The sequence below is a fragment of the Rhinatrema bivittatum genome, chromosome 6 (assembly GCF_901001135.1).
Source record: "Rhinatrema bivittatum chromosome 6, aRhiBiv1.1, whole genome shotgun sequence".
Classification (NCBI taxonomy): Eukaryota; Metazoa; Chordata; class Amphibia; order Gymnophiona; family Rhinatrematidae; genus Rhinatrema; species Rhinatrema bivittatum.
In genome coordinates, this window is record NC_042620.1 from 177718105 (window position 1) to 177743673 (window position 25569).

The 25569-nt window shown below is 44.4% G+C and overlaps 1 protein-coding gene across 2 annotated transcripts in view; it reads left to right on the top strand.

Moving 5' to 3' along the window:
- The window catches only part of LOC115093852, a 73837-nt gene that overhangs the window by 12470 nt on the left and 35798 nt on the right, over nucleotides 1-25569 (top strand). For both annotated transcript variants that reach the window (XM_029606192.1, XM_029606193.1), the window contains exon 3: nucleotides 11260-11846. In XM_029606192.1, the coding sequence (XP_029462052.1) occupies nucleotides 11260-11846 (587 nt within the window). The remainder of the gene's footprint in view (nucleotides 1-11259; nucleotides 11847-25569) is intronic.

Below are 25569 nucleotides of genomic sequence, written 5' to 3' on the forward strand. Positions count from 1 at the left end.
GAAGATAAGGTCTAATGAATGTCCTGCTTTGTGTGTGGGTCCTTTGACGATCTGGCTGAAACCCAAGTGGTTAAGTGCTGTGAGTAATAAATCACAGTTGTGGGATAAAGGGGACATGTCAACATGGAGATTAAAATCTCCCATCAGAATGGATGGTTTGTCTCTCTTGAGATGCTTAGTTGTGAATTCGATAAGGGGTGAAGGGTCGGAGTCTAAAATTCCTGGGGGTGCGTAGATCAGAGCAATTTGGAGATGATCCGAATTGAATAGGGCTAGTTCTAGGTTGCTTATTTTGGTGGAAAGTTGAAGTGAGAGTCCAAGTCCCTTTTTTGCGGCTAGAAGTAAGCCGCCTCCTTTTTTTTTTTTGATTCTGGGGATTGAATGAATATCATAATGTTGGTTGGGGAGGTGGTTAAGAAGGAAGGAGTCTGTAGGTTTCAGCCACGTTTCAGTAACGGCGCACAGGTCTGGGTTGTTGTCTGACAGATGGTCATTAAGGAGATGGATTGGGTGTTGAATAGGGTTAGGGTAAAAAGAGTGAGGCCGAGCGTTTGTGAGATTGGGGAAATCATAATTGGGATTAATCTTTGCTGTCGTATGCCTAGTATCCTAAGCTTGTTGGGCTTGTGCTTTGGAGAGTATGGAATTGTAGATATGGGGAGTGGGTGCATCTTGCTCGAGAGGATAGGAGCCCTTATCTTCAAAGGGGTTATGGGCAAAGAACCGGGGAGGGATGGAGTAGGTAGGAGTCTTGTACTGTAGTGGAGTTTTTTACGGTTTAGACTGCAAGAGAACCTTAGCCATCCATCTGGAGTGGGCAGAAGCCCATAAACAGTCCACCCAACTTTTTGTTTCTTTTGATAGAAGTAGGTTGGGCATTGCTGTTGTCAAACAGACACTATAAAAATTGGCTAGCAGATTGCATCTCCTTCTGTTATGTCCAGGTGGGACTGCATCTTGGGGGTCATGTCAAGGTTCATTCTGTTCAAGCCATGGCAGTGTTGGTGGCCCACTTGCGAGCAGTTCCCAGGGAGGAGATATGCAAGGCTGTGATGTGGAGTTCTCTCCATACATTCATATCTCACTGTTACTTGGACAGGGATGGCTGACAAGATGATAGGTTTTAACTATCTGTTTTTCGGAAGCTGTTTGAGGTGTAGAATCCAACTCTCTCCCGCCTAGGGCCCTTTGCTTGAATTCAGGATGTCTCCTCCTCTGTTACCAACAACACGATTGCTGTTGTGCCCGTTGGCACCTTTTTCGGGTTTTTGTTGGTCCCCTTTTATGTTGGGCAGCCTGTAGCTAGGGATTCACCCATGAGTGAGGATTACCATCCTACTTGTCCTCTGAGAAAGCCGAGTTGCTTACTTATAACAGGTGTTCTCTGAGGACTGCAGGATGTTAGTCCTCATGAAACCGGCCTGTTACCCTGCAGAGTTGGGTTTCTTCTTTATTTGGTTTTATTCTTAATTCTATGTTATGAGACTGGAGAGGGACCCTACGTGGACGTGTGGTATAGGGTATGCTCAGTATGGCAAGTAAAAGTTCTAGAAACTTTGACATAAGTTTTCCATGTTGGGCTCCATATGATGTCGCCCATGTATGAGAACTAACATTCTGCTGTCCTCTGAGAACACCTGTTACCGGTAAGCAACTCTGTTTTCTCTCTAATTGTATACGTTTTTTTTCTGTTTTTATTTTCTAATAATATCCCAGGCAGTGGTTTTTTTATGTAATTGCTCTTGCCATTAAATGTATTAGATGGATGACTTTGGCTTGCAACATCTAATTAGTGTCCACTATTTTAGGAAATATGTCACGTGAGGGGCCTTTAAAGGCCTTGCATTCTATCAAGAAGGGGGTGTTTAGTGTGCCCAGGACCGAACTGAGGGTTGACGGCGTGTTCTAGCATGGCTGACGGGCTTACCCTCTGCCAGGCCTGCAAGCTCCAAGGCCAACAACATGATGATGTTGGAATATGAATGGTCCTCCGACCATTCTGAGCCCTTTCGGACCTGCCGCTTGGATCGGCATGGAGCAGCAGGCCTGGACAAGAAGACATGACACCAGGGTCGATGCTAAGGCATCGCAGACGAAGCCATGACACAAAGGCTGATGCGAAGACATCACGGACCAATGGTCGATGCGACGACATCAGGAGCAAGACATTGACAATGATACCAAGACTGATGCAACCGCATCCAGGATGAGACGAGGAACTTGACAAAGTCCAGACGAGAAGCTGGGCGGAAGGACATTGGCACTGTCTCTCAGGGCGCCCTATACAGTCCACCCGCGGGACTGGTCGCGGAACACCCTGTCTCACTGCGCGCCCTACACAGCCCGAGGAGGCTGGTCACGGACCATGCTGAGAACGGGACCAGCGCAGCGAAGAATCCAGTCGAAGTGGGACTCTGACGAAGCCAGATGTCCGAAGCACCACAAAGGCTGGCAGGACATGACTGCTCAGGAGCACAGGACACCAGTCCACCTGCTGGCCACTCCACGCTCGGGAAAGACGTCATCTGAGGGAGTCGGGCCTGACAGGACCAGAAGGCTCAGGAGCACTGAAGCAAACACCAAGAAGAGCAGAACATCAAGAAACCTGGGACATCAGGAAGCAGAAGATCAAGACGAGACACCAGGACGGGGACCTCAGGCACGAACATGACTTGACATGACAAGAAGACGAAACGAAGAGGAGCTCCACGAAGAAGACCTGACGGAGCTCTGGCAGGCAGGAGCCTCCAGAGTGAAGTAACTCCGATGCAAGGCGAAAACTGAAGTGACGGAGCAGCCTTTTATAGGGCTGGAGCAGGAAGTCCAATCTTAGGTGGGGCCAGCACACTTCCTGTGTCTGGCCCTTTAAATCCTGTAGAGAGGCACACGCCGGTGCCTAAGGAAGGAAGCAGGAGCTTGTGCAGGACCGCGGACAGCGGCCTGCACTGACGTCTTCGACGCAGGAAGCAGGGCTGGCCTGAGAGGCAGGCCTCGATGACGGCAGCAGCTCCAGCCGCTGCAGGGGACCCCGGGGGCGGCTCCAGCCACCACTCGAGTGCGGGGATGCGGCCTCCGTGCTGTGTAGAGGAAGAGGAAGTCCGCGGCTCCGGCCGCACTGGAAGACCCGACGGCGGCACCCATGCCGCGTCGGGTGAAGAAAGGTAAGCAGTACCTGCTCGCGGGGGGACCCGCGGGCAGGGTCCATGACAAAATATCAATCATTTGGACTTATGTAGTCCCATCTATCCAAACATGACCTTAGTGTACTTTTTATAATTTTTAGAATATTATAAATATACATATAGAAACATAGAAATGACTGCAGAAGAAGACCAAACGGCCCATCCAGTCTGCCCAGCAAGTTTCGCACTTTTTTTTTTTTTTCATGCTTATCTGTTTCTCTTGGCTCTTGGTAACCTTTTGGTTCTATTTCCCTTCCACCCCCACCATTAATGTAGAGAGCAGTGTTGGAGCTGCATCTAAGTGAAATATCTAGCTTAATTAGTTAGGGGTAGTAACCGCCGCAATAAGCAAGCTACACCCATGCTTATTTGTTTACCCAGACTATGTAATTCAGTCCTTGTTGGTTGTCTGTATATAGATACACCTTTCTTCATTCCCCCTTCCATTGAAGCAGAGAGTTATGCTGGATATGCATTGAAAGTGAAGTATCAGTCTTTCTCCCCTGCCGTTGAAGCAGAGAGCTATGCTGGGTTTGCTTGAAGTATCAGACTTTCTCCCCTGCTGTTGAAGCAGAGAGCTATGCTGGGTTTGCTTGAAGTATCAGATTTTCTCCCCTGCCGTTGAAGCAGAGAGCTATGCTGGATATGCATTGAAAGTGAAGTATCAGGCTTGTTTGGTTTGGGGTAGTAACTGACATAAAAAGCAAGCTACTCCCTGCTTTTTTGTGAATGCAAATCTTTTTTTTTTTTTTTTTCCCCACATTCATTTACGTCCTCTAGACTTTATGGATCCACAGTGTTTATCCCATGCCCCTTTGAAGTCTTTCACACTTCTGGTCTTCACCACTTCCTCCGGAAGGGCATTCCAGGTATCCACCACCCTTTCCGTGAAGAAATACTTCCTGACATTGGTTCTGAGTCTTCCTCCCTGGAGCTTCAAATCGTGACCCCTGGTTCTGCTGATTTTTTTCCGACGGAAAAGGTTTGTCCTTGTCTTTGGATCATTAAAACCTTTCAAGTATCTGAAAGTCTGGATCATATCACCCCTGCTCCTCCTTTCCTCCAGGGTGTACATATTTAGATTCTTCAATCTCTCCTCATAAGTCATTCGATGAAGACCTTCCACCTTTTTGGTCGCCCTTCTCTGGACCGCCTCCATCTTGTCTCTGTCTCTTTGGAGATACAGTCTCCAGAACTGAACACAGTATTCCAGGTGAGACCTCACCAAGGACCTGTACAAGGGGATAATCACTTCCCTTTTCTTACTCGATATTCCTCTCTCTATGCAGCCCAGCATTCTTCTGGCTTTAGCTATCGCCTTGTCACATTATTTTGCCGACTTCAGATCATTAGACACTCACCCCAAGGTCTCTCTCCTGCTCCGTGCACATCAGCCCTTCTCCCCCGTCGAATACAGTTCATTTGGATTTCCACTCCCCATATGCATGACTCTGCACTTCTTGGCATTGAATCTCAGCTGCCATATCTTCGACCACTCTTCCAGCTTCCTTAAATCCAGTCTCATTCTTTCCACTCCTTCCGGCGTGTCCACTCTGTTGCAGATCTTAGTGTCATCCGCAAAAAGACAAACCTTACCTTCTATCCCGTCCGCAATGTCGCTCACAAAGATATTGAACAGGACCGGTCCCAACACTGATCCTTGCGGTACACCGCTTAAAACCGCTCTCTCTTCAGAGAGAGTTCCATTTACCATCACACATTGTCTTCTGTCCGTCAACCAGTTTGCAATCCAGGCCACCACCTCGGCACTCACTCCTAAGCTTCTCATTTTATTCACCAGTCTCCTGTGCGGGACCGTATCAAAAGCTTTGCTGAAATCCAAGTAGATTACATCGAGCGCTCTTCCTTGTTCCAATTCCTTGGTTACACAGTCAAAAAAGTCAATCAGATTTGTCTGACAGGATCTTCCCCTGGTGAATCCATGCTGCCTCTGGTCCATCAATTCTCCTGACTGTAGATAGTTCACTATTCTCTCTTTCAACAGTGACTCCATTACTTTTCCCACCACAGACGTGAGGCTAACCGGTCTGTAGTTACCAGCCTCTTCTCTGTTCCCACTCTTGTGAAGCGGGACCACCACCACTCTTCTCCAATCACTCGGCACCACTCCCGTTTCTAGGGATCTATTGAACAGGTCACACAGCGGACTCGCCAGCACATCTCTGAGCTCCCTCAGTATCCTGGGATGAACCTCATCAGGCCCCATGGCTTTGTCCACTTTCAGTTTCTCCAGCTCTTCCCATACATTTTCTACTGTAAATGGAGTTACATCTACTCCACTCCCCTCAAGTTTCTTGTTAACTAGGGACGGGCCTTCTCCAGGGTCCTCCTTAGTGAATACAGAACAGAAGTATTCGTTTAATATTTCTGCCATTTCTTCGTCTCTCTCCGCACATTGATCCTTTCCACCTTTCAATTTCACTATACTACTTTTGAACTTTTCTCTTTTCACTGATGTATCTGAAAAATGTTTTGTCACCACTCTTTACCTCCTTGGCAATCCTCTCTTCCGCTTGACTTTTTGCTCTCTTGATTAATTTCTTCGTCTCCCTCAGTTCTACCAGATATTCTTCTTTGTGCTCCTCCCTTTGGGATCTTTTATATTTCTTGAATGCTGTTCTTTTAGCCTTTATTTTGTCAGCTACCTCCTTTGAGAACCAGATAGGTTTCATTTTTCTTTTGCTTTTCTTTACTTTTCTAACATCTAGATTAGTTACCTTGGCAGTTGCTCCTTTTAGATTGGTCCACTGTTTATCCACATATCTCTCATTCTCCCAGCCTTTTAGTTCTTCCTCCAGGTACTTCCCCATTTCAAAGTCTGTGTTTTTGAACTGCAAAACTCGGGTTTTTGTGCTTCTTTTCCGTATCTTTTTTGTGATATTAAACCATACCGTTTGATCACTGGTGCTGAGGTGGGCGCCCACCTGGACATCAGAGACATTATCTCCATTAGTGAGCACTAAGTCAAGTATAGCTCCTTCTCTCGTGGGTTCCATAACCATTTGTTTGAACAAAGCTACTTGCAGGGCATCCACTATTTCTCTACTATTATTAGATTCTGCAGATGGGATTCTCCAGTCTACATCTGGCATATTAAAGTCTCCAACGATCCCCACTTCTCCCTTCTTTCCCATCTTTTGGATGTCTTCAACCAGATCTCTGTCCAGCTCTTCTTTTTGGTTTGGAGGCCTGTAAACCACTCCAATAAAAATGGATGTCCCATCTTTTTTTAGGTTGGCCCATAGTGCTTCTTCATTGCCCCATCTTCCATGCAGCTCCGATGCTTGGATATTGTTTCTGACATAAAGAGCCACTCCTCCCCCTTTCCTATCCTCTCTGTCTTTCCTTAACAAGTTATAGCCTGGTATTGCTGTATCCCAGTCATGAGATTCCGTAAACCATGTTTCCGTGACAGCAACAACGTACAAGTCCGCCTCCACCATTAGGGTTTACAGATCTGGGATTTTATTGCCCAAACTACGAGCATTTGTGCTCATAGCTTTCCAGCTTTCTTCGTACAGGTTACTGCTGTTCCTGGACTCCTTTTGTGACCTCTTTAGTTGAGTTTTGTTATCCACTTTTCCCTTTGTATTTGTGCAAGGGAAAGGGTTAGTGCCTCTGGCAGAGTCATCCATCACAGTGAGCTTTTTTTCTTTGGTTTCTGATCTGGAATTTCTGTATGCATTGGGTTTCTTCTCTTTTCAGATAACATTTCAATCTTTTTCTCAAGAAAAAGATTGAAATGTTATCTGAAAACTTCATAGTTTTCAGATAGTAGGACTTGGTGAAGTGCTACTATCTATCAGGACTCTGCAACTGTTCAATCAATCTTTGAGTACAAAAGTTCATCATATTTTTATTGTATTTATACTGTAGCTTTAACATGTTATTTTTACGTTAAATAGTTAAATTGTATATATTATACTCATATATTTATTTATTACTATGTTAAATTGACATTCGGTTATATTGTTCCATCTGTTCTATGGTTCCATGTAAAGCCCCTTTCTCTTCTGGGCAGTTCATCGTTTTATGTAAACCGGAGTGATTTGTGGTTCTCACAAGAACTTCGGTATATAAAAATTAAAAATAAATAAATAAATAAGAACTTCTTCAGTATTTAATACAGAGAAGGCATTTTGTACTTGTTGCACTTGATACAGTGTGTGTCTCCAGATCACAGGTCTAATTCTACCAGAGCCCACTGTAATACTGTTTTTTTAAGTTCAATGCCCTGTGTGAGTGGGGGGGGTAGAGTTGTTGGCTGCACAGCTGTCCAATAACGGGTGTCTGTGGGTCACCGGTCTTATCCTGCCTGAGCCCACAGTAAATCTTTTTCCTTGACATTTGGTTATTCAGTGGTAATGGGAAATTAATTCCTGAATAATGTACAGTGACTAAGACTTTCTTTATTGAAGCTAATTCAGCTTTAACTTCAGTCGGCTCCTTTCCCAAGGTAAAGAGTTGTGAACAAATGAGACAAGCCTTAAGTTTCCAAATGATTACCCTCAATATAAAGGCTCCACAACATTTGCATTGGATAGACCTCATTTTGGTAATTGGTCTGATGGATAGCAATTAGGGAAATACTAATTTACCTTGTTGCCATTTATGAATTTAGGCAGGTTATATTAGAAACACAAACCTAGGGGTGGGTGGGTGTCAAACAGTTAAACCTTGGTCAAAGATGTTAACTGGACACTATCTGCTATTGATTTTGAACAGACACTCCCGCAGGTGTGGGTAACTAATTTAAGCTTTCTCCTTATCTCTCCTCAAGAGTTTGTGCTTCTGGCTGTCTCTTTCAAGTTCAACTCAGACTGGGGACTTGAATACCCCCTGCAATACACTGAGTCTGCTGCCAAAAAGCAGTTTAGCTAGAAAGCAGTCCCACCCCCACAAACACTGGCTGAGGAGGAAGGGTCTGCTCTGAACTAATGGCTGGTCCTTGAAAGCAGACTAACAGCACTCACAAATTTCTATTTCAGTCGTGCTTCTTTTTAACAGGCAGTGCACTAGTTTTGGCAAATATCTGTGCTTAGAACTAGGGCATTATAATAACCAAACAATTTTGTACTTAACTTAAGCAGAAAAGGTTCTAGTTCATGAAGAACCCAGCTCCAAAGTGATTCAGTTCCCAAAGCACATGAGACTCTGGCAATCCTAATACAATTACTGCCTCCCCCACAAACACTGGCTGAGGAGGAAGGGTCTGCTCTGAACTAATTGCTGGCCCTGGAAAGCAGACTAGAAGCACTCCCAAGTTTCTATTTCAGTTGTGCTTCTTTTTAACAAACAGTTCACAACCTATCTGAGTAGTTGCCCTTACCAGCATGGACTTTATGTAAGCCTTCCGTGCTGAAAAGGAACAATGTTGGTACCAAATTACAGTTAGATGAATTTGGGCACAGAAGAAAAAACAACTTGCCCAAGTTCCATAGAGGGGAAAATGCAAGGAAGATTTATGATATCTGGGGACTATAATTCAATTCTGTAACCAGTATACTAATTTATTTATTTAAGGATTTTTATATACCGTGGCACGTTTGGAACATCACCTCGGTTTACAATGGAACGTAATGCAGCAACAGGCTTTACATGTAACAGCATATTAAGAATAATTCATACATTGAAACAGGGGTAGAACTGAAAACTTTGGGATAACTTAAACTAAATATATATAACACTTCATGATTTTCAAACGTCAGAGAGGGGGGCATAATTACGGTCCATAGGGTACAGTCCATTATGTTCAGGAAGCGGTGGGGGAGAGAGGGGGTTCTGAATAGGGAGGAAGAAGTCTTAGTGAGGGGAGGGCGAGAATAGAGGCGGTCATGGGAAGGCGACTAGAGTAAGGGCAAGTTAGGCGAAGGTCAGGAATATGCTTGTTTGAAAAGCCAGGTTTTGAGGTTTGTTTTTTTAAATTTCTTGGGGCATTGTTCCTGGCAAAGATTAATTGGCATGTTATTCCAAAGAGTTGTTCCTGCGATGATAAATGATCGTTCTCTGGTGGATACATGTTTAGTAAGTTTGGGTGATGGGAGTCTGCAGTTTTGCCTGGTGTTGTGTTCTGGTTGGTCTGTTTGGCTTACAGAAAATGAATTGCTCAGAACCATTGCATATTTTGGTTATCTATGGACTTATGTATGAGAGTGAGTGATTTATATATTATCCTGGAGGCGACAGGTAGCCAGTGTAGGAACTGGAGGACAAGAGGACTTCCTAAATAATAGTATCCCTAAATTATCGACATCTCACCAATTCCTACTATCAGGACTCCACAACTGCTCAATCAATTTTTGAATCCATAAGTTCACTATATTACTCTTATTGTATCTATATGGTAGATTTGACAGGTCATCTCTACTACGTTAAATAGTTAAATTGTATGTACATATTATATTATATTATATTTATTATTACTATGTTAAATTGACATCCGGTTTTATTGTTCCTTATGTTCTACAGTTCTATGTAAAGCCCCCATCCGCTGTTGGGCAGTTCATCGTTTTATGTAAACCGGAGTGATTTGTAATTCCCACAAGAACTTCGGTATATAAAAATTAAAAATAAATAAATAAATAAAATGTGGTCGTGACGGTGTGTGTTGGTGAGTATGCGAGCAGCTGGGTTTTGTAGCATCTGCCGTGGTTGTATTGAGTTTTTTGGAAGGCCTAGAAGAATGGAGTTGCAGTAATCAAGTTTGGCAAGGATTGTGGCTTGTAGTGCTGTGCGGAAGTCGTTAGGGTGTAGGAGTGGCTTAACTCTTTTTAGTATGTGAAGCTTGAAGAAGCCGTTTTTTATGGTGGTGGAGATGAACTTTTTTAGATTAAGGTGGTTAACAATCATAACACCGAGGCTGCGAATATGTTGTGAGTTGGTGGAGGTGTTTGTGGCGAGTTGGGGGGTTGTGAGGTTTTGTGAAGTGTATGGGGGTTTATTATGGGGTGAAATAACACCAGTTTTGCTGGTGTTAAGAGCAAGGAAGTTGTTTGAGAGGAGCTTGTTTATGTCGGAGAGGGCTGAGTTCCAGATTTTTAGTGCATTTGGGAGTGAATCAGTTATGGGAATGAGGATCTGTACATCATCCGTGAAGATGAAGTGTGGGAGACCAAGTTTGGATATAAGTTGACAGAGCGGGAGGAGGTAAATGTTGAATAGTGTTGATGAAAGAGAGGAGCCCTGGGGGACTCCTTGTGATAGTTTGACATGTTTTGATTCGCTGTGTCCGATTTTTACACTGTAGTGCCTGTCTTTTAAGGTATGATTGAAACCATAGTAGTGGGGTACAGAGATGCCAATTTCTCAAAGGCATATTATGAGTGTGATGTGATTGACTGTGTCAAAAGCGGATGAGATGTCCAGGAGTGCAAGTATGTAGGATTGCCCTTTGACCAGAGTTTTTAGTATATATTCAGAGAGGGAGATGAGAAGGGTTTCGGTGCTGTGAAGTCTGCGAAATCCATATTGGGATGGGAAGAGTATGTGATATTCATCGAGGTATTCAGTGAGCTGTCGGTTGATGATTTTTTCCAGGATTTGGGAGAGGAAGGGGAGGTTCAAGACTGGGCGATAATTTGCAGGGTCAAGGTTGGGTTTTTTAAGGGTGGGTTTTATGATGGCATGTTTAAGTTGTTTTGGAACAACGCCAGTCAGATCTTATACTGGAACTGGGGATACAATCCGCATGAATTGAGTAAGTTGGCGATATTCTGTTCCCAGTGAACAAATGACTATTTTATATAAAGCAAACACACAGTGAGGTCTCCTTGCTTTCTAGTTGGTAATCTTGGAAGAGAATAGAGATACAGACAGATCTCCTTTTGCACCTTTGTAGTTGGTCTATTCAGAACTGGATTGAGGCTCATTGATGAAGTAATGTAGTAAAGATTCACTGCAGCTTCCTTTGGATCTATTTATAAAGAAATGGAGAGCCTCAGTTTCTAATGTTAACTGTTTGGCATCCAGCATGCTTCACAAGAATTAAAATGTGACTGTGCATAAATTGCTGCCATAGTACAAAACCAGTGTAAGACACAATCCTTTTATTTTTTAGGTATATATCATTGGTACAAGAAAACGGGGATCTATTTGAAAGCAGAAAGGAAACGTGCACAGAAAAACATTCCTTCATTGCTAATGGAGGAATCAAGAGCTCTCTAACCATTCACAAAAGAAGTGTAATAGCCACAGAGGGCACCAAGCAGAAACAGAGGTTCAGCTCAGAAGATGCAGCATCATTTGAGGAAATATATACTTCCCATAAACCTGCATATTCAACAACCCAAGCAGGAAATGCCATGTTTCCAGGCTGCAGAGTCTACACCAACCGACATACTAATAAGATAAATATTAAGGCTGTTTTTGAAGAAACAAATCTGCATATTCAGAATACAGCAATTTGTGGCTCAAATGCTTCTGAAAATGAGCAGCTGGAGACAAATGCCCAACGGAATATCATGGATGTTGTAAATAAGAGTTCATCCATTCCAGAGACAGATCTTATTTTTTCAGAGGACAGCGATGATTGTATGTTAGTGTCATCTGGAGAAAGCATCAAAAGGAAAGAATTCTGTAACGCATGCTATAATCTCCACAACAAAATGGCAGATGCGGATGTATCTTCGATTAAAAATGTTATAGGTAGGTTGAACTTCTGATTATAGCACCAACTTATTTTAGTTGGCACATTTTCTGCTACCTGAGGCTGACACTGAGCTCAAAACATTTTAAAATTGTTTTTAATGTAAGCTGCCCATGAGATGAATATTGATAAAGGTGCATAGTCTCTCCATTAGTATGGGTCAATACTACTGCTCAAGCATCTCCTTGAAGGCTCTCCTACTAGTCATTTTTGGCAGTGAGAAGAGGGGAAAAGTTAGTGCAGCATTATAGTAGGCCCTAAAAACATACAGGGGCATGCAGCCTACAGAGTTGTTTATATTTTATCGGCACAATAAACATTATATAGGCCAAGGTACTCACATGTAGCTTTTAATAATGTGAAGTCCAGAGACCAGAGGAACACTTAAAGGTAGATATTCCTCTTTATCCAGTCAGTCTAACTTGGACAAGTGGGTTATGCAGATGGAGAACAACAGGCTTGCTGATATCACTTCTTATATACCTTTGTGCTGACATCAGCCTGCCAGTATTCTCTGTCGCTAGCAGATTGTGGACAACCTTCATGTGCTAGAACTTGAAGACCTGATTAGGCTGGGTGAACAGAAAACTCCTGGTGCCTTGCTCCTGAGGTGACAGATGAATTCTCCCTTCCTCCATTGAGCTTGGCCCTAAACTGAAGAGGATATCTGTATGATTGGCAACTCCTGAGGTGAGAACACGGCCAGAGACCCAGACAGCTACCATTTTGAGAACTTGGTTCCCTCTGTCTCCTCCTCTCTCCCCTCACTTCTACTCTACTCTTCTTCAGTATTCAGAACTGATTCAGGTCCAAAGCCTTGTGCTTATTCTTTCAATAGTGTACTCCAGGACCAAGGGGGGTCCAGGGGGACTTATACATTTTTTCAATTCTCTTCCTCCCCTTCCTGCCTTCCTTGCTCTCAGGATATGTTGCTGCTTCCCCTTTAAAATATTGAACCTATTTCTGGCTGCAGCAGCAAAGCTAAAAACAAAAATTTCACAAAGGGGAATGCTGGCTATTCAGCAGCCAAAGTTCATGGCAACTAGAGAGCAGGACAGCCCTCTCTGAGCAATAGATGAAGCCTGCATGCATATCTGGTTTGGGCATTTTGGATTGCAGGCAATGCTTGAGTGGAGTCATGGCGTGGGGAAAGCAAAGCCAGTGCTATGTACAACGTGCGGTCTTAGTGCATGCATCTGGGGATGGAACGGTGCGGGTAAGTCCTCCCAACCTTTCAATGGGGGTTTTCGACCAACAGTATTGTGTTTTGTTTTGTTTTTTCAACCAAGTAACAGTTGGAAGGCAGCTGTGGCCATTTTGAAATTTCATGAAAACAGGTGCTGGTCAGCGATTTTAATGATGTCTGAATTGACCTTTTATTACTTTGTTGGGGACCATGTGTCATTCAGCGGAGAGCTTGATGAAGGCATGAGCATTCTGCATTTGCTGCTGCAGCCGGCACAGAACCACACTCTGATTTATATGTAGGCTGAGGAAAGTAGTAAATATTGTCAGGATTGTTGTGAAGCTCAAGACTGCCATTATGAGATATATCTACAGGGTGATCATCTGCTGAGACCACATTCAAATGACACTTTCCTGCTGGAGCTCAGGTTTTAGAGGGAGCTCTGTTGTCCGTTTTTATTGCAGCAGAGCATAGATGTGGGGTATGGCCTTGCTCTGAGCCTGAAGAGGCGCATTTTAAATACTGCAGTGGGTCATAAATCCAGCGCAGTTTCCTGAGCCCAGAGAGGCACGTTTTCAGATTTTACAAAAAAAAAAAGGCCTTAGAATTGTGTGTGTGGTTTTCTGATCATGGCATGTGTTCTGTTGTGGCAGATCTGAAATATATCTGATGCAGAATGTCCAGGAAGACTTGAGCAGTATTTCCCACCAGTAGGGCCAGGGACAGCGAGTCTAGCTGGAGTTGGCTATGCTCTGGTGTGCTCCTTGGCCAGAAGGGAGTGTCCATGATAACGATTCAGCGGTTTCTCTGGAGGTGCCTCGGATCCTCAATCTCTATCTCTGACTGATTTGGCTAGGCAGCCCTTTCAGGGTCAGCTCTTGTTCAGTGAAGAGCTGGAGAGGTTGGTAAAGGCATGGAGAAACTCTAAGGTCCTGTCTCCTGGAGGATTGAACTAAGTTTCTGTCATGGAGTCATTTTTCTTTTCCATCTATAAAAGGAGGTAAAGGATGGTAAGAGAGGCTCTGGAACAACAAGATAAGTGCTTTGGGGTCCTATCTCAGGTTACAGATAGGTGGCCATTGTCTCTTATTCTTTCAGAGATGGACCCAAATTATGGTGGTCAGTGGGTCCTGGCGATAATAAGAAATGGTTATGTTCTTTTTTTTTTTTTTTTTTTTCTTTTTTTTTTTAACTTTTTATTTATGCATTTCAAACTTCAAAAACAATTCGGTTTGTATGTATGCAAATACAGAAATCAAGGTAAATTTAAACTAATTATTTACTCAAGAATATACTGATTTCTTTCTGTATGGTCTCTAGACAATTCAGGCGAATTAATTTATTATAAAGAAATTGAGCGAAATACTTTAGGAAAAAACAATAAAGAAATATTCTCACTGGTAATAAACACTGGTTAATAAACATGTGGATAAAGGTGAACCGGTAGATGTAGTGTATTTGGATTTTCAGAAGGCGTTTGACAAAGTCCCTCATGAGAGGCTTCTACGAAAAGTAAAAAGTCATGGGATAGGAGGCGATGTCCTTTCGTGGATTACAAACTGGTTAAAAGACAGGAAACGGAGAGTAGGATTAAATGGTCAATTTTCTCAGTGGAAAAGGGTAAACAGTGGAATACCTCGGGGATCTGTACTTGGACCGGTGCTTTTCAATATATTTATAAATGATCTGGAAAGGAGTACGACGAGTGAGGTTATCAAATTTGCGGATGATACAAAATTATTCAGAGTAGTTAAATCACAAGCAGACTGTGATACATTACAGGAGGACCTTGCAAGACTGGAAGATTGGGCATCCAAATGGCAGATGAAATTTAATGTGGACAAGTGCAAGGTGTTGCATATAGGGAAAATAACCCTTGCTGTAGTTACACAATGTTAGGTTCCATATTAGGAGCTACCACCCAGGAAAAAGATCTAGGCATCATAGTGGATAATACTTTAAAATCGTCTGCTCAGTGTGCTGCAGCAGTCAAAAAAGCAAATAGAATGTTAGGAATTATTAGGAAGGGAATGGTTAATAGAACGGAAAATGTCATAATGCCTCTGTATCGCCCCATGGTGAGACCGCACCTTGAATACTGGGGTAGATTTTCTAAACTTGCACGATCGCGTACTTTTGTTCGCGCACCAAGCGCAAACAAAAGTACGCTGGATTTTATAAGATACGCGCGTAGGCCCCAAGCACTATCGGTATCGCGTTCTTCCGTTTGGCCTAGCGTCTGCACCACGAGTCTTTACAAAATGCCTCGTTGTGGTTGCCACCTTCCTCAGGACTCAAGGTGTTCACGTCTACCCCTATCTGGACGATTGGTTAATCAGGGCTCTGACTCAGCAAGTCGCTTTGTCATCCCTACATCTCACCTTAAACACTAATTTCACTCGGATTTCTCGTCAACTACGACAAATCCTACTTAATCCCATCTCAAACCTTATCGTTCATTGGGGCAGACTTGGACACCTTACAAGCAAAGGCTTTCCTGCCTCGACTAATGAGCCCTCACTCTCGTGTCTCTGGCGCATCAGCTGCAGTCTCAACGCTCGACGACTGCTCATCGTTTTCTCATCCTGCTAGGACACATGGCGTCCTCAGTTCAGGTCACCCCAATGGCTCGCCTGGCCATGAGTCATGCAGTGGACTCTAAGGTCGCAATGGACTCAGTCCCTTCAGCCCCTGTCGACCATTGTCCACGTCACGGACTCACTCCGTCTGTCTCTCGCCTGGTGGACGAATCACATCAATCTTCTACAGGGCTCGCCCTTTCAGGTGCCAAACCCTCAAATAACTTTAACCACCGATGCCTCCAACTTCGGGTGGGGAGCCCATGAGGCCGATCTCCAGACACAAGGTTCTTTGTCTCCAGAGGAAGCCAAACACCAGATAAATTTCTGGAACTGCGAGCAATTTGATACGCTCTCAGAGTATTTCAGGATTGCCTATCCAATCAAGTCATCCTGATCCAGACGGACAACCAGGTGGCCATGTGGTACATCAACAAACAGGGGGGAGGCACAGGATCCTACCTTCTGTGTCAGGAAGCTGCACAGATTTTGGCAGAGGCCCTCTCCCACTCATGTACCTCAGGCCACCTACTTGCCGAGTGGACAACGTGTTGGCAGACAAGTTGAGTTGCACCTTTCAACCACACGAGTGGTCTCTAAACCCCTCAGTAGCGAACTCCATCTTCCAAAAATGGTGTTATCCTCAAATAGACCTCTTTGTGTCACCCCAGAATCACGAAGTAGGCAATTTCTGCTCTCTCACTCGCAGCCAACATTATCCACCAAGAGACACGCTCTCCCTCTCATGGGCAACCGGTCTCCTATACGCATTCCCTCCACTTCCACTTCTCTCGAAGACTCTCGTGAAGTTACGTCAGGACAAGGGAACCATGATCCTGATCCTGATAGCACCCCACTGGCCCCGCCAGGTGTGGTTTCCAATACTTCAGGATCTGTCTATTCGCAGGCACATTCCTCCGGGAACAGACCCGCTTCTAATCACTCAAAACGATGGGTGCCTTCGCCACCCCAGTCTTCAAGCCCTGTCCCTGACAACATGGATGTTGAAAGGTTAATCATTCAGCCGCTTAACCTTTCTGATCCAGTCTCCTGTGTCTTGATTGCTTCACGGAAGCCTTCCACGAGAAAATCGTATTCTTACAAATGGAACAGGTTCACATCATGGTTCTCTTCTCAGGCCCTAGATCCCTTTACCTGTCCAATCCCGCAGTTTCTAGACTACCTCTGGCACTTGTCAGTCAGGTCTTAAAACTTCCTCCATCAGAATGCATGTCAGTGCGGTGGCCGCCTTCCATAAAGGTGTTGGGGATGTTCCCATATCAGTACAACCCCTTGTTGTACTGGGACCTCAACCTGGTTTTGGGTCGGCTCATGAAACCACCATTTGAGCCTCTCCAATCCTGTGAACTTTGCTATCTTACATGGAAAGTGATTTTTCCTTTTGGCAATCACTTCGGCTCGCAGAGTTAGTGAACTACAGGCCCTAGTTACCTATCCGCCTTATACTAAGCTTCTGCAGAGCCGGGCGATACTCCACACTCACCGTATGTTTTTGCCTAAGGTAGTATCAGAGTTTCATCTCAATCAATCCATTATACCACCTACCTTTTTTCCCAGGCCCCAATCCAGGAGAGCAGGCTTTGCAATCCCTTGACCGCAAACGGGCTCTAGCTTTCTACCTAGACCATACAGCTGCCCACAGAAAGAGCACTCAATTATTTATCTCTTTCTATCCTAACAAATTGGGGCAGCCTGTGGGTAAGCAGACTCTCTCCTCCTAGCTAGCGGATTGCATATCCTTTTGCTATCAGCAAGCGGGCATTCCTCTTCAAGACCGTGTTAAAGCACACTCTGTGAGGGCCATGGCGACTTCAGTAGCATACCTACGATCGGTGCCGCTTCCTGACATTTGCAGGGCTGCCACTTGGAGTTCTCTCCATACTTTTACAGCCCACTATTGCTTAGACAAAACCGGAAGACAAGATTCCATCTTCAGCCAGTCTGTCTTGTGTAACTTATTTACGACCTGACGTACCCAGCACCTTTCTGCCTGCCCGGTGGGGTTCAGGATGCCCTCTCCCAAATTCCACCCCAATTGTTGTGCCTGCTGCATGTCTTGGATGTATTTGGTGCATGTCCGGACATCCTCAGCTCGGTACTCACGTATATGTGAGGACTACCATCCTGCTTGTCCTGTGAGAAAGCAAATGTTGCTTACCTATAACAGGTGTTCTCACAGGACAGCAGGATGTTAGTCCTCACGAAACCCACCCGCCACCCCGCAGCACTGCCTGTAGCTTTGTAACCAGATTAAAGAGGGACCCCTGCTGGCTGCAGGGTTAGTGCCATGCTGGGCATGCCCAGTAGGGGCCAGTCAAAGTTCTAGAAACTTTGACAAAAGTGTTCCGTGATTGGGCTCCATCCTGTGATGTCACCCATACGTGAGGACTAACATCCTGCTGTCCTGTGAGAACACCTGTTACAGGTAAGCAGCATTTGCTTTCTCAGAGACCTGGTAAGTTTCTCGCTTCTTCGTGGTTGATCACATACTGTTCCGTTTCCCTCTGTCCATAGACCGCGTGCCACAAACTTTTTCCGATGGCATCGACTGACTTCCGCCAGTGCCCCCAGACTGTCTGTCAAAGATCCTCATGAGGTCTGTATCCTTCACCTGGGGGCATCCCACGATGTCCGCGATTGCAACCTTTGTGCCCAGATGACCCCAAAGGGCCATCGGGCATATCTCGATAAGATGGAGAAATTTTTCAGCCCCAAAGGTCTGGATCTGTTGTCTGCATCTGGAACCTCCCTCTCCCCCCCCCCCCCCCCCCCCTCTCTCGGTAAGGAGGTTCAAATATTAACTCAGTTGGGGTCGCCACCACAACTGCTCCCTGGACCCGATTTAGGAACTGGACTGATTGCGGCCTCTGTCATCCATTCACGGTCAGCTTCCTCTCCGGCTCCCTCGGTACCGGGAAAAGATGCGATTGAAAAAACAGTCACTGCTCATCGTCATCAAAAGTGGGATCATCGGTACCTCCTCCGTAGCGGCCCTGGGCAGAGGAAGCAGTTCCCTCTGGCCCCTCTGAAGCCTCTCTGTGCTCTTCACCGACACCGGTGGAGGAATCTGTGCCTCCCCAGCTCTCTGGGGGATGTACCGAATTCGCCGCCTTCTCCCCAAAAGGTCTTGTCATCGGCTGCCTTCGAGGAGGAGTTAGGTGCGTACAGTTGGCCAGGCTGTGCAGGGCTTCGAGCCTCCAGTTCCACCAGGACCGCCATCAAAGCAGGAGCCTACTTCACTGGTTCTTGCGCCCTTACTGGAGCGGCTCGATATGCTGCTTGCTGTTTTACCGACGCAGCCGGCTCTATAGCCCCAAGCCCCCTTCACAGCCAGAAGGGGGCAGGCGCCGGAGGACACAGCATTCGCAAGGGCAGTACTAAGTGGGCCACGGGCAGCCTCCCACCCGGTTCGGGAGTAGCTTTTGTACATCCCATTGGTCCTGAGTCCATCTGCTACACGCTAGGAAATGGAGAAATTACTTACCTGATAATTTTGTTTTCCTTAGTGTAGACAGATGGACTCAGTATCCCGCCCACGGCTGCCACCAAACACGGTACCTTGGGTGACAATCCCCGAGAGCAAGACAAACACGGGTAAGCCACGCTTCACTCTAGTTAAGACACCCATAGTTACCGGGTGTCGGCGTTTCTCGGTTGAGTGCACTGGCGGTGTCCAGCTCTAACACGCATCAACAAGTATAAGTTCATCACATTAATCGTTATTCAAGTTAATCAAAGTTAACCAAATTATCCAGACACACACACACACATCCATAATTGCTTTTCGAAAGAATACCGAAGAGCAGAGCTTCCTGCGGGGGTATATGTGCTGGTGGTGACATCAGAATGAAATCTGATTCCGTCTCCAACTGCTATCAGGAGCACACTATACCCATTGTTCCTGAGTCCATCTGTCTACACTAAGGAAAAGGAAATTATCAGGTAAGTAATTTCTCCAATGTCTTCTCAGCTTGTTGGAAACCTTCCCATGTCTATTTGCCAGAGCTGCATCTGTAGCAGACTTTAGTGCCTCCTTGCAGGACAAATACAGTGATGTTAGTATCACATTAGGAATATGGAAGAACATTCGAGCTTCCTGAAAAAGCACTTTCAGTTCAGGGCACACCTATTTTGACCTTGTCACTGGCTCTTAGGAACCATTCCAAGATAATGGAAGTGGTGGCAGCTTTCATACAAATGGAATGGATTATGGTTCATCCATACACTAAGAACATAAGAAATTGCCATGCTGGGTCAGACTAAGGGTCCATCAAGCACAGCATCCTGTTTCCAACAGAGGCCAAACCAGGCCACAAGAACATGGCAATTACCCAAACACTAAGAAGATCCCATGCTACTGATGCAATTAATAGCAGTGGCTATTCCCTAAGTAAACTGATTAATAGCAGTTAATGGACTTCTCCTCCAAGAACTTATCCAAACTTTTTTTGAACCCAGCTACACTAACTGCACTAACCACATCTTTTGGCAACAAATTCCAGAGCTTTATTTGGCGTTGAGTGAAAAAGAATTTTCTCCGATTAGCCTTAAAATGTGCTACTTGCTAACTTCCTGGAATGCCCCCTAGTCCTTCTACTATTTGAAAGTGTAAATGACAGATTCACATCTACTCGTTCAAGACCTCTCATGAGCTTAAAGACCTCTATCATATCCCCCCGCAGCCGTCTCTTCTCCAAGCTGAACAGCCTTAACCTCTTCAGCTTTTCCTCCATAGGGGAGCTGTTCCATCCCCTTTATCATTTTGGTTGCCCTTCTCTGTACCTTCTCCATCTTTTTTGAGATGTGGCGACCAGAATTATACACAGAATTGAAGGTGCGGTCTCCCCATGGAGCGATATAGAGGCATTATGACATTTTCCGTTTTATTAACTATTCCCTTCCTAATAATTCCTAACATTGTTTGCTTTTTTTACTGCTGCAGCACACTGAGCAGACTATTTTAAAGTATTATCCACTATGATGCCTAGATCTTTTTCCTGGGTGGTAGCTCCTAATATGGAACCTAGCATTGTGTAACTACAGCAACACCTTGCACTTGTCCACATTAAATTTCATCTGTCATTTGGATGCCCAATCTTCCAGTCTTGCAAGGTGGTCCTATAATGTATCACAATCCGCTTGTGATTTAACTACTCTGAATAATTTTGTATCATCCGCAAATTTTATACCCTCGCTCGTCGTATTCCTTTCCAAATCATATAGAGAGAGAGAGAGAGAGAAAAAAAAAATATTGAAAAGCACTGGTCCAACTATAGATCCCTCTGAGGCACTCCACTGTTTATCCTTTTCCACTGAGAAAATTTACCATTTAATCCTACTCTCTGTTTCCCGTTTTTTAACCAGTTTGTAATCCACGAAAGGACATGGCCTCCTATCCCGTGACTTTTTAGTTTCTTAGAGGCCTCTCATGAGGGATTTTGTCAGACGCCTTCTGAAAATCCAAATACACTACATCTACCGGTTCATCTTTATCCACATGTTTATTAACCCCTTCAAAAAAATGAAACAGATTTGTTAGGCAAGACTTCCCTTGGGTAAATCCATGTTGACTGTGTTCCATTAAACCATGTCTTTCTATGTGCTCTACGATTTTGATCTTGAGAATAGTTTCTACTATTTTTCCCGGCACTGAAGTCAGGCTCACTGGTCTATAGTTTCCCAGATCGCTCCTGGAGCCCTTTTTAAATATTGGGGTTACATTGGCCACCCTCCAGTCTTCAGGTACAATGGATGATTTTTTTTTATTTTTTTTTTAATTGAAGTTTCAGTCTCAATTACATTGAAAACAATGCAAAACAGAAAAAAGGAAGAAAATATCCATCAATATAACATGAATTATACAAATTATATTTAAATTCCAATTTATAAGAATATTGGGAGAACCAGTATTTAAGCGGATTCATAGGATTGAAATCTCATCCTAACAATATATACTGTAACACTGTATTGCTCAACAGATAATACAATAACCAACACCTTTTGCAGTATTATCAGGAGTGGGAGTCTAAACACAAAGGTGTTCTGGATCTGAAAAAATATATCTATCATTTTGGTAAACTATCATACACCTGCAAGGAAATGTTAAGTAGAATCTGGCACCTCTAGAAAGCACCTCACTTTTCAATGATAAAAATATTTTTCTTATCTTTTGTGTCCTTTTAGTAATGTCCGGAAAGACTCTTATTGAAACTCCATAGAAAAGCTGTGTATGTTTCTGAAATGATTTTCTCAATATATCATCCCTATCCTTAGCATACAAAAACGTCACCAACAACGTAGCTCTCAATTCAATTTTAGCTTCAAAGGATTTTTCTAAAAAGTCAGAAAGATTGTCAAAGGACATTTTATCTTGTTCTTCTTGTTGCAAATTTTTTTCTTTTCCAGGAAGATAGTAATCTTTGGAACGTTTGTTTCTGGGATATCCAAGATGTTAACTAAATAACTTTTCAAAAGATCTGCAGGTTTCGCCCATTTTGTCTTAGGAAAATTTAAAAATCTGAGATTATTCCTTCTCAATTCATTCTCTAGGAAGTCCATCCTCCTCAAAGCCATATTCTCAGATTTTATGAAATTAGTTTGTAATTCTTTCATATCACTAAATTCTTTTTCCACTTTAGTCGAGAATTTCTCAAGAGCTTGTACTTTGTTTTCAAGCATTTGGGTTTTCAGGTTCCCTCCATATTCCTTTTGACAGACTTAGATAAGTCATTTATTGCCACACTTATGTTGGTTAAAACCTTCCAAATTTCAACAAGAGTCACCTTTTCAGGCATTTCCAACGGAGCTAACACACCACTTGTAACTCAGACTCCTTACCTCCTTGCTGCAAAAGGCCATCCTTGTCTACCTCTTTCTGCTGCGCTATGCCATAGTTGACCCTGGAGCCCTCATTCATTGGACTCACCGGAGTCTATGGAATCCCCCCCATCTCTCCTCTGGGTTCCATCAAGGCTATCCGATGTTAAACGCCACGGCATATCAAGATGTTCCGTCCCCTCCTCATTCGGGGACCTGTAGATCATGGATGGAACCGTTGGTGCTCCGGGGCTAAGTGATGCCTCGTCGGCCAGGGCGTCGGATGGTCGCTCTCCACTTCCAGCGCCAGCGGCCTCACTCTCCGGCGTCTGTTGGGCAAGGCGGAAAATCTCCTCAATCCTCAGTTGTCGACAGGAAATGTCCGGAGTCGAGGTAAAAACCTCAAGAATTTTTGCTTTTCTTTTGGAATGAGGCATGAGAAAATTTAAGGAAATTCAAGTAAGAAAAGCTGAAAAGAAAAACCGCAGGAGTTAGACGTACCAACCTTTAGGGATATTTGTACCCAAGAAATTAGAAAACTAGCCCTTTCAGCTATAGGTCCTGTCCTATGGAATGTGCTACCTCGAGATTAGATCCATCCAAGATGTGAAATTATTTAGGAAACTGCTCAAGGCCTTTTTATTTTTGGAAGCTTTTAAATAAGGTTGTTTGATTTATGAGTTATCTGATTTTAATTGTATCTGTTTTAAACTGGTTTTTTTGTTTTATGTTGTACATTGTATTTATTATGTTTGTTGACTGGAATGCAGCTAGCATATATGCGGTAATATAGGCAGATTATAAATATTTTAATAAATAAACATCCTCTTCTGCTTCTCCTGTCCTTGGTGAAGAAAATGGCAGTTCAGGTTCTCTCTGACAATGGCATGGCAGTGGCTTATGTGAACAGACATAACCTGTAGTTGGGGTCTCCACAGAAATGAGCCTTCTATTTTTCAATCAGCAGAGCAGAATCCTCTAATTTCCTCAGCTCATACTGCAAGACTGGGAAACATCTGGTGCATTTTTCTCTCTTCAGAGATGTTGATTCCCAGAGAGTGAAAGTTGATCCAGGAGACTTTTATAGGAGATAGGACCTTGTGTGGAGGTTCCCATCGATCCATGAACATCAGCTTGCAAGAATGCCATGGCTCTCTGGTTCTTCAGTTATCATTGCTCCAAAAGGATAGACATTCTGGTCCAGCTGTGGTCAGAGGGGACAGATGTTCTGTGTGTTTCTTCCTTGGCTTCTGAGAGTGAGGAACTTGAGAAAGATAGTAAAACAGTTTTTACAGGTCATTCTAATGACTCTGGATTGGTCAAGCTGCCCTTTGGCATATAGATCTTGTGAGACTACAGATTTATTTTCCAATACAATTCCTAAGGTGTGAAGGTCTCCTAAATCGGGGTCTGATTCTCATGACGGGTCCAGCTCCACTTATTTTATGGCCTGGTTCTTGAAAAGTCACGATTGCATAATAAGGGCTATTTCATTGGAGGATATCCAGTGGGCCAGTATTATACCAGAGCACAAATTGTATCATCATGATAGCTTGGATAAATTTGGTTGGGGTGTGGTGCGTTATGTTAGGAATAGCATAGAGTCCAATAGGATAAAAATCTTGCAGGAGATTAATTGCACAGTAGAATCTTTGTGTGGAAAGATGATAGGGAAGATTATAGCAGTGGGGGTATCCTACTGTCCACCTGGCCAAAATGAACAGTTGGTTTATGAAATATTAAATTAAGGAAGCTGAAAAATGTTTGGCAGCTCAGTATAGGTGATTTCAGTTTCTGAATATTGACAGTAATTGTCACATCAGGACATGCTAGGGTGGTAAAGTTTCTAGATGAAATAAATGACTGCTTCATGGAGCAGCTAGTCTGGGAACCAACGAGACACAGAGCGGGCTTCGCCATATCAGTAAGAATACATCTCAACATCATAGCGGGGATAGATGAGTCCATGCATTCGACCATCTGAGTGTTTGAGGTACTAGGGTTCATCATCAACTACCCCAAATCCAATCTCAGCCCATCACCTCTAATGGACTTTATTGGAGCCTTGCTAGACACAGCTCAGGCCAAGGCCTTCCTGTCTCAACAAAGGGCCATCAACCTGATGAATAACATGGCAGGAATTCAAATGAGCCAACAGGTGTCAATTTGGCACATGTTGAGATTGTTGGGCCATATGGTTGTGACAGTTCATGAGACAAGCCCAATGGGCCCTAAAGTTACATCACCTTCTGGACTGCAGCCAAATCACCTCTTCTTTCTGGGACTTTTTGCCCTGGTGGTGAGTACTTTCAAATCTGGAGCAGGGGATCTCTTTTCTAAGTCTTCCTACCCACATTGTTTCCACCATAGATGCGTCCACCCTGGGTTTAAGAGCTCATGTAGTTGGGCTTAGAACTCTAGGTTTTTGGTCTGCCCAGGAATGTCCTTATTTGATCCATTTCCTGGAGCTCTGGGCCATCAGGTACACACTATGGGCTTTCAGAGATCGGCTGTCCAACAAAATTGTCCTGATCGAAACTGACAACCAGGTAGCAATGTGGTATGTTGACAAGCAGGGAGGTACAAGATCGTACCTCCTGTGCCAGGAAGCAGTCCAGATCTGGTCAGGGGCCTTATCCCACAGGATGGTGTTCAGGGCTATGTACTTGGCCGAAACGAAGAACGTGATTGTGGACAGAATGAGTTTCACCTTCAGACCCCCATGAATGGTCTTTGGACCCAAAGGGTTACGAATTGGACCTTTCGCCTATTGGGACCCAGATGTGGATCTTTTTACAGTGCCTTGGAATAGAAAGGTTTCTCAGTTCTGTTCTCTGTACAGGACATACAGCAAACCAGCCTCAGTTGCCCTTTTCCGGTATTGGGGCAAGGGTCTCCTGTGTTGTGTTCTGCGGCCGTGGCGGGTCACGACCACGGTCCCCTACCTTGCCTGCGGCAGTTCCCTGCCGCGGGAGCCCCTGGAGAGGGCACTGACTTCGAGCCGTCGCTCCAGCATGGCCCTTGGTGCTGCTCACTGCAGGGGAAGCCGTCCCTGCTCCCCCCTCGTGGCGCCCAGCAGAGTCTCTCCTCCGCAGGGGAAATCAAAGATGGATGCTGCCA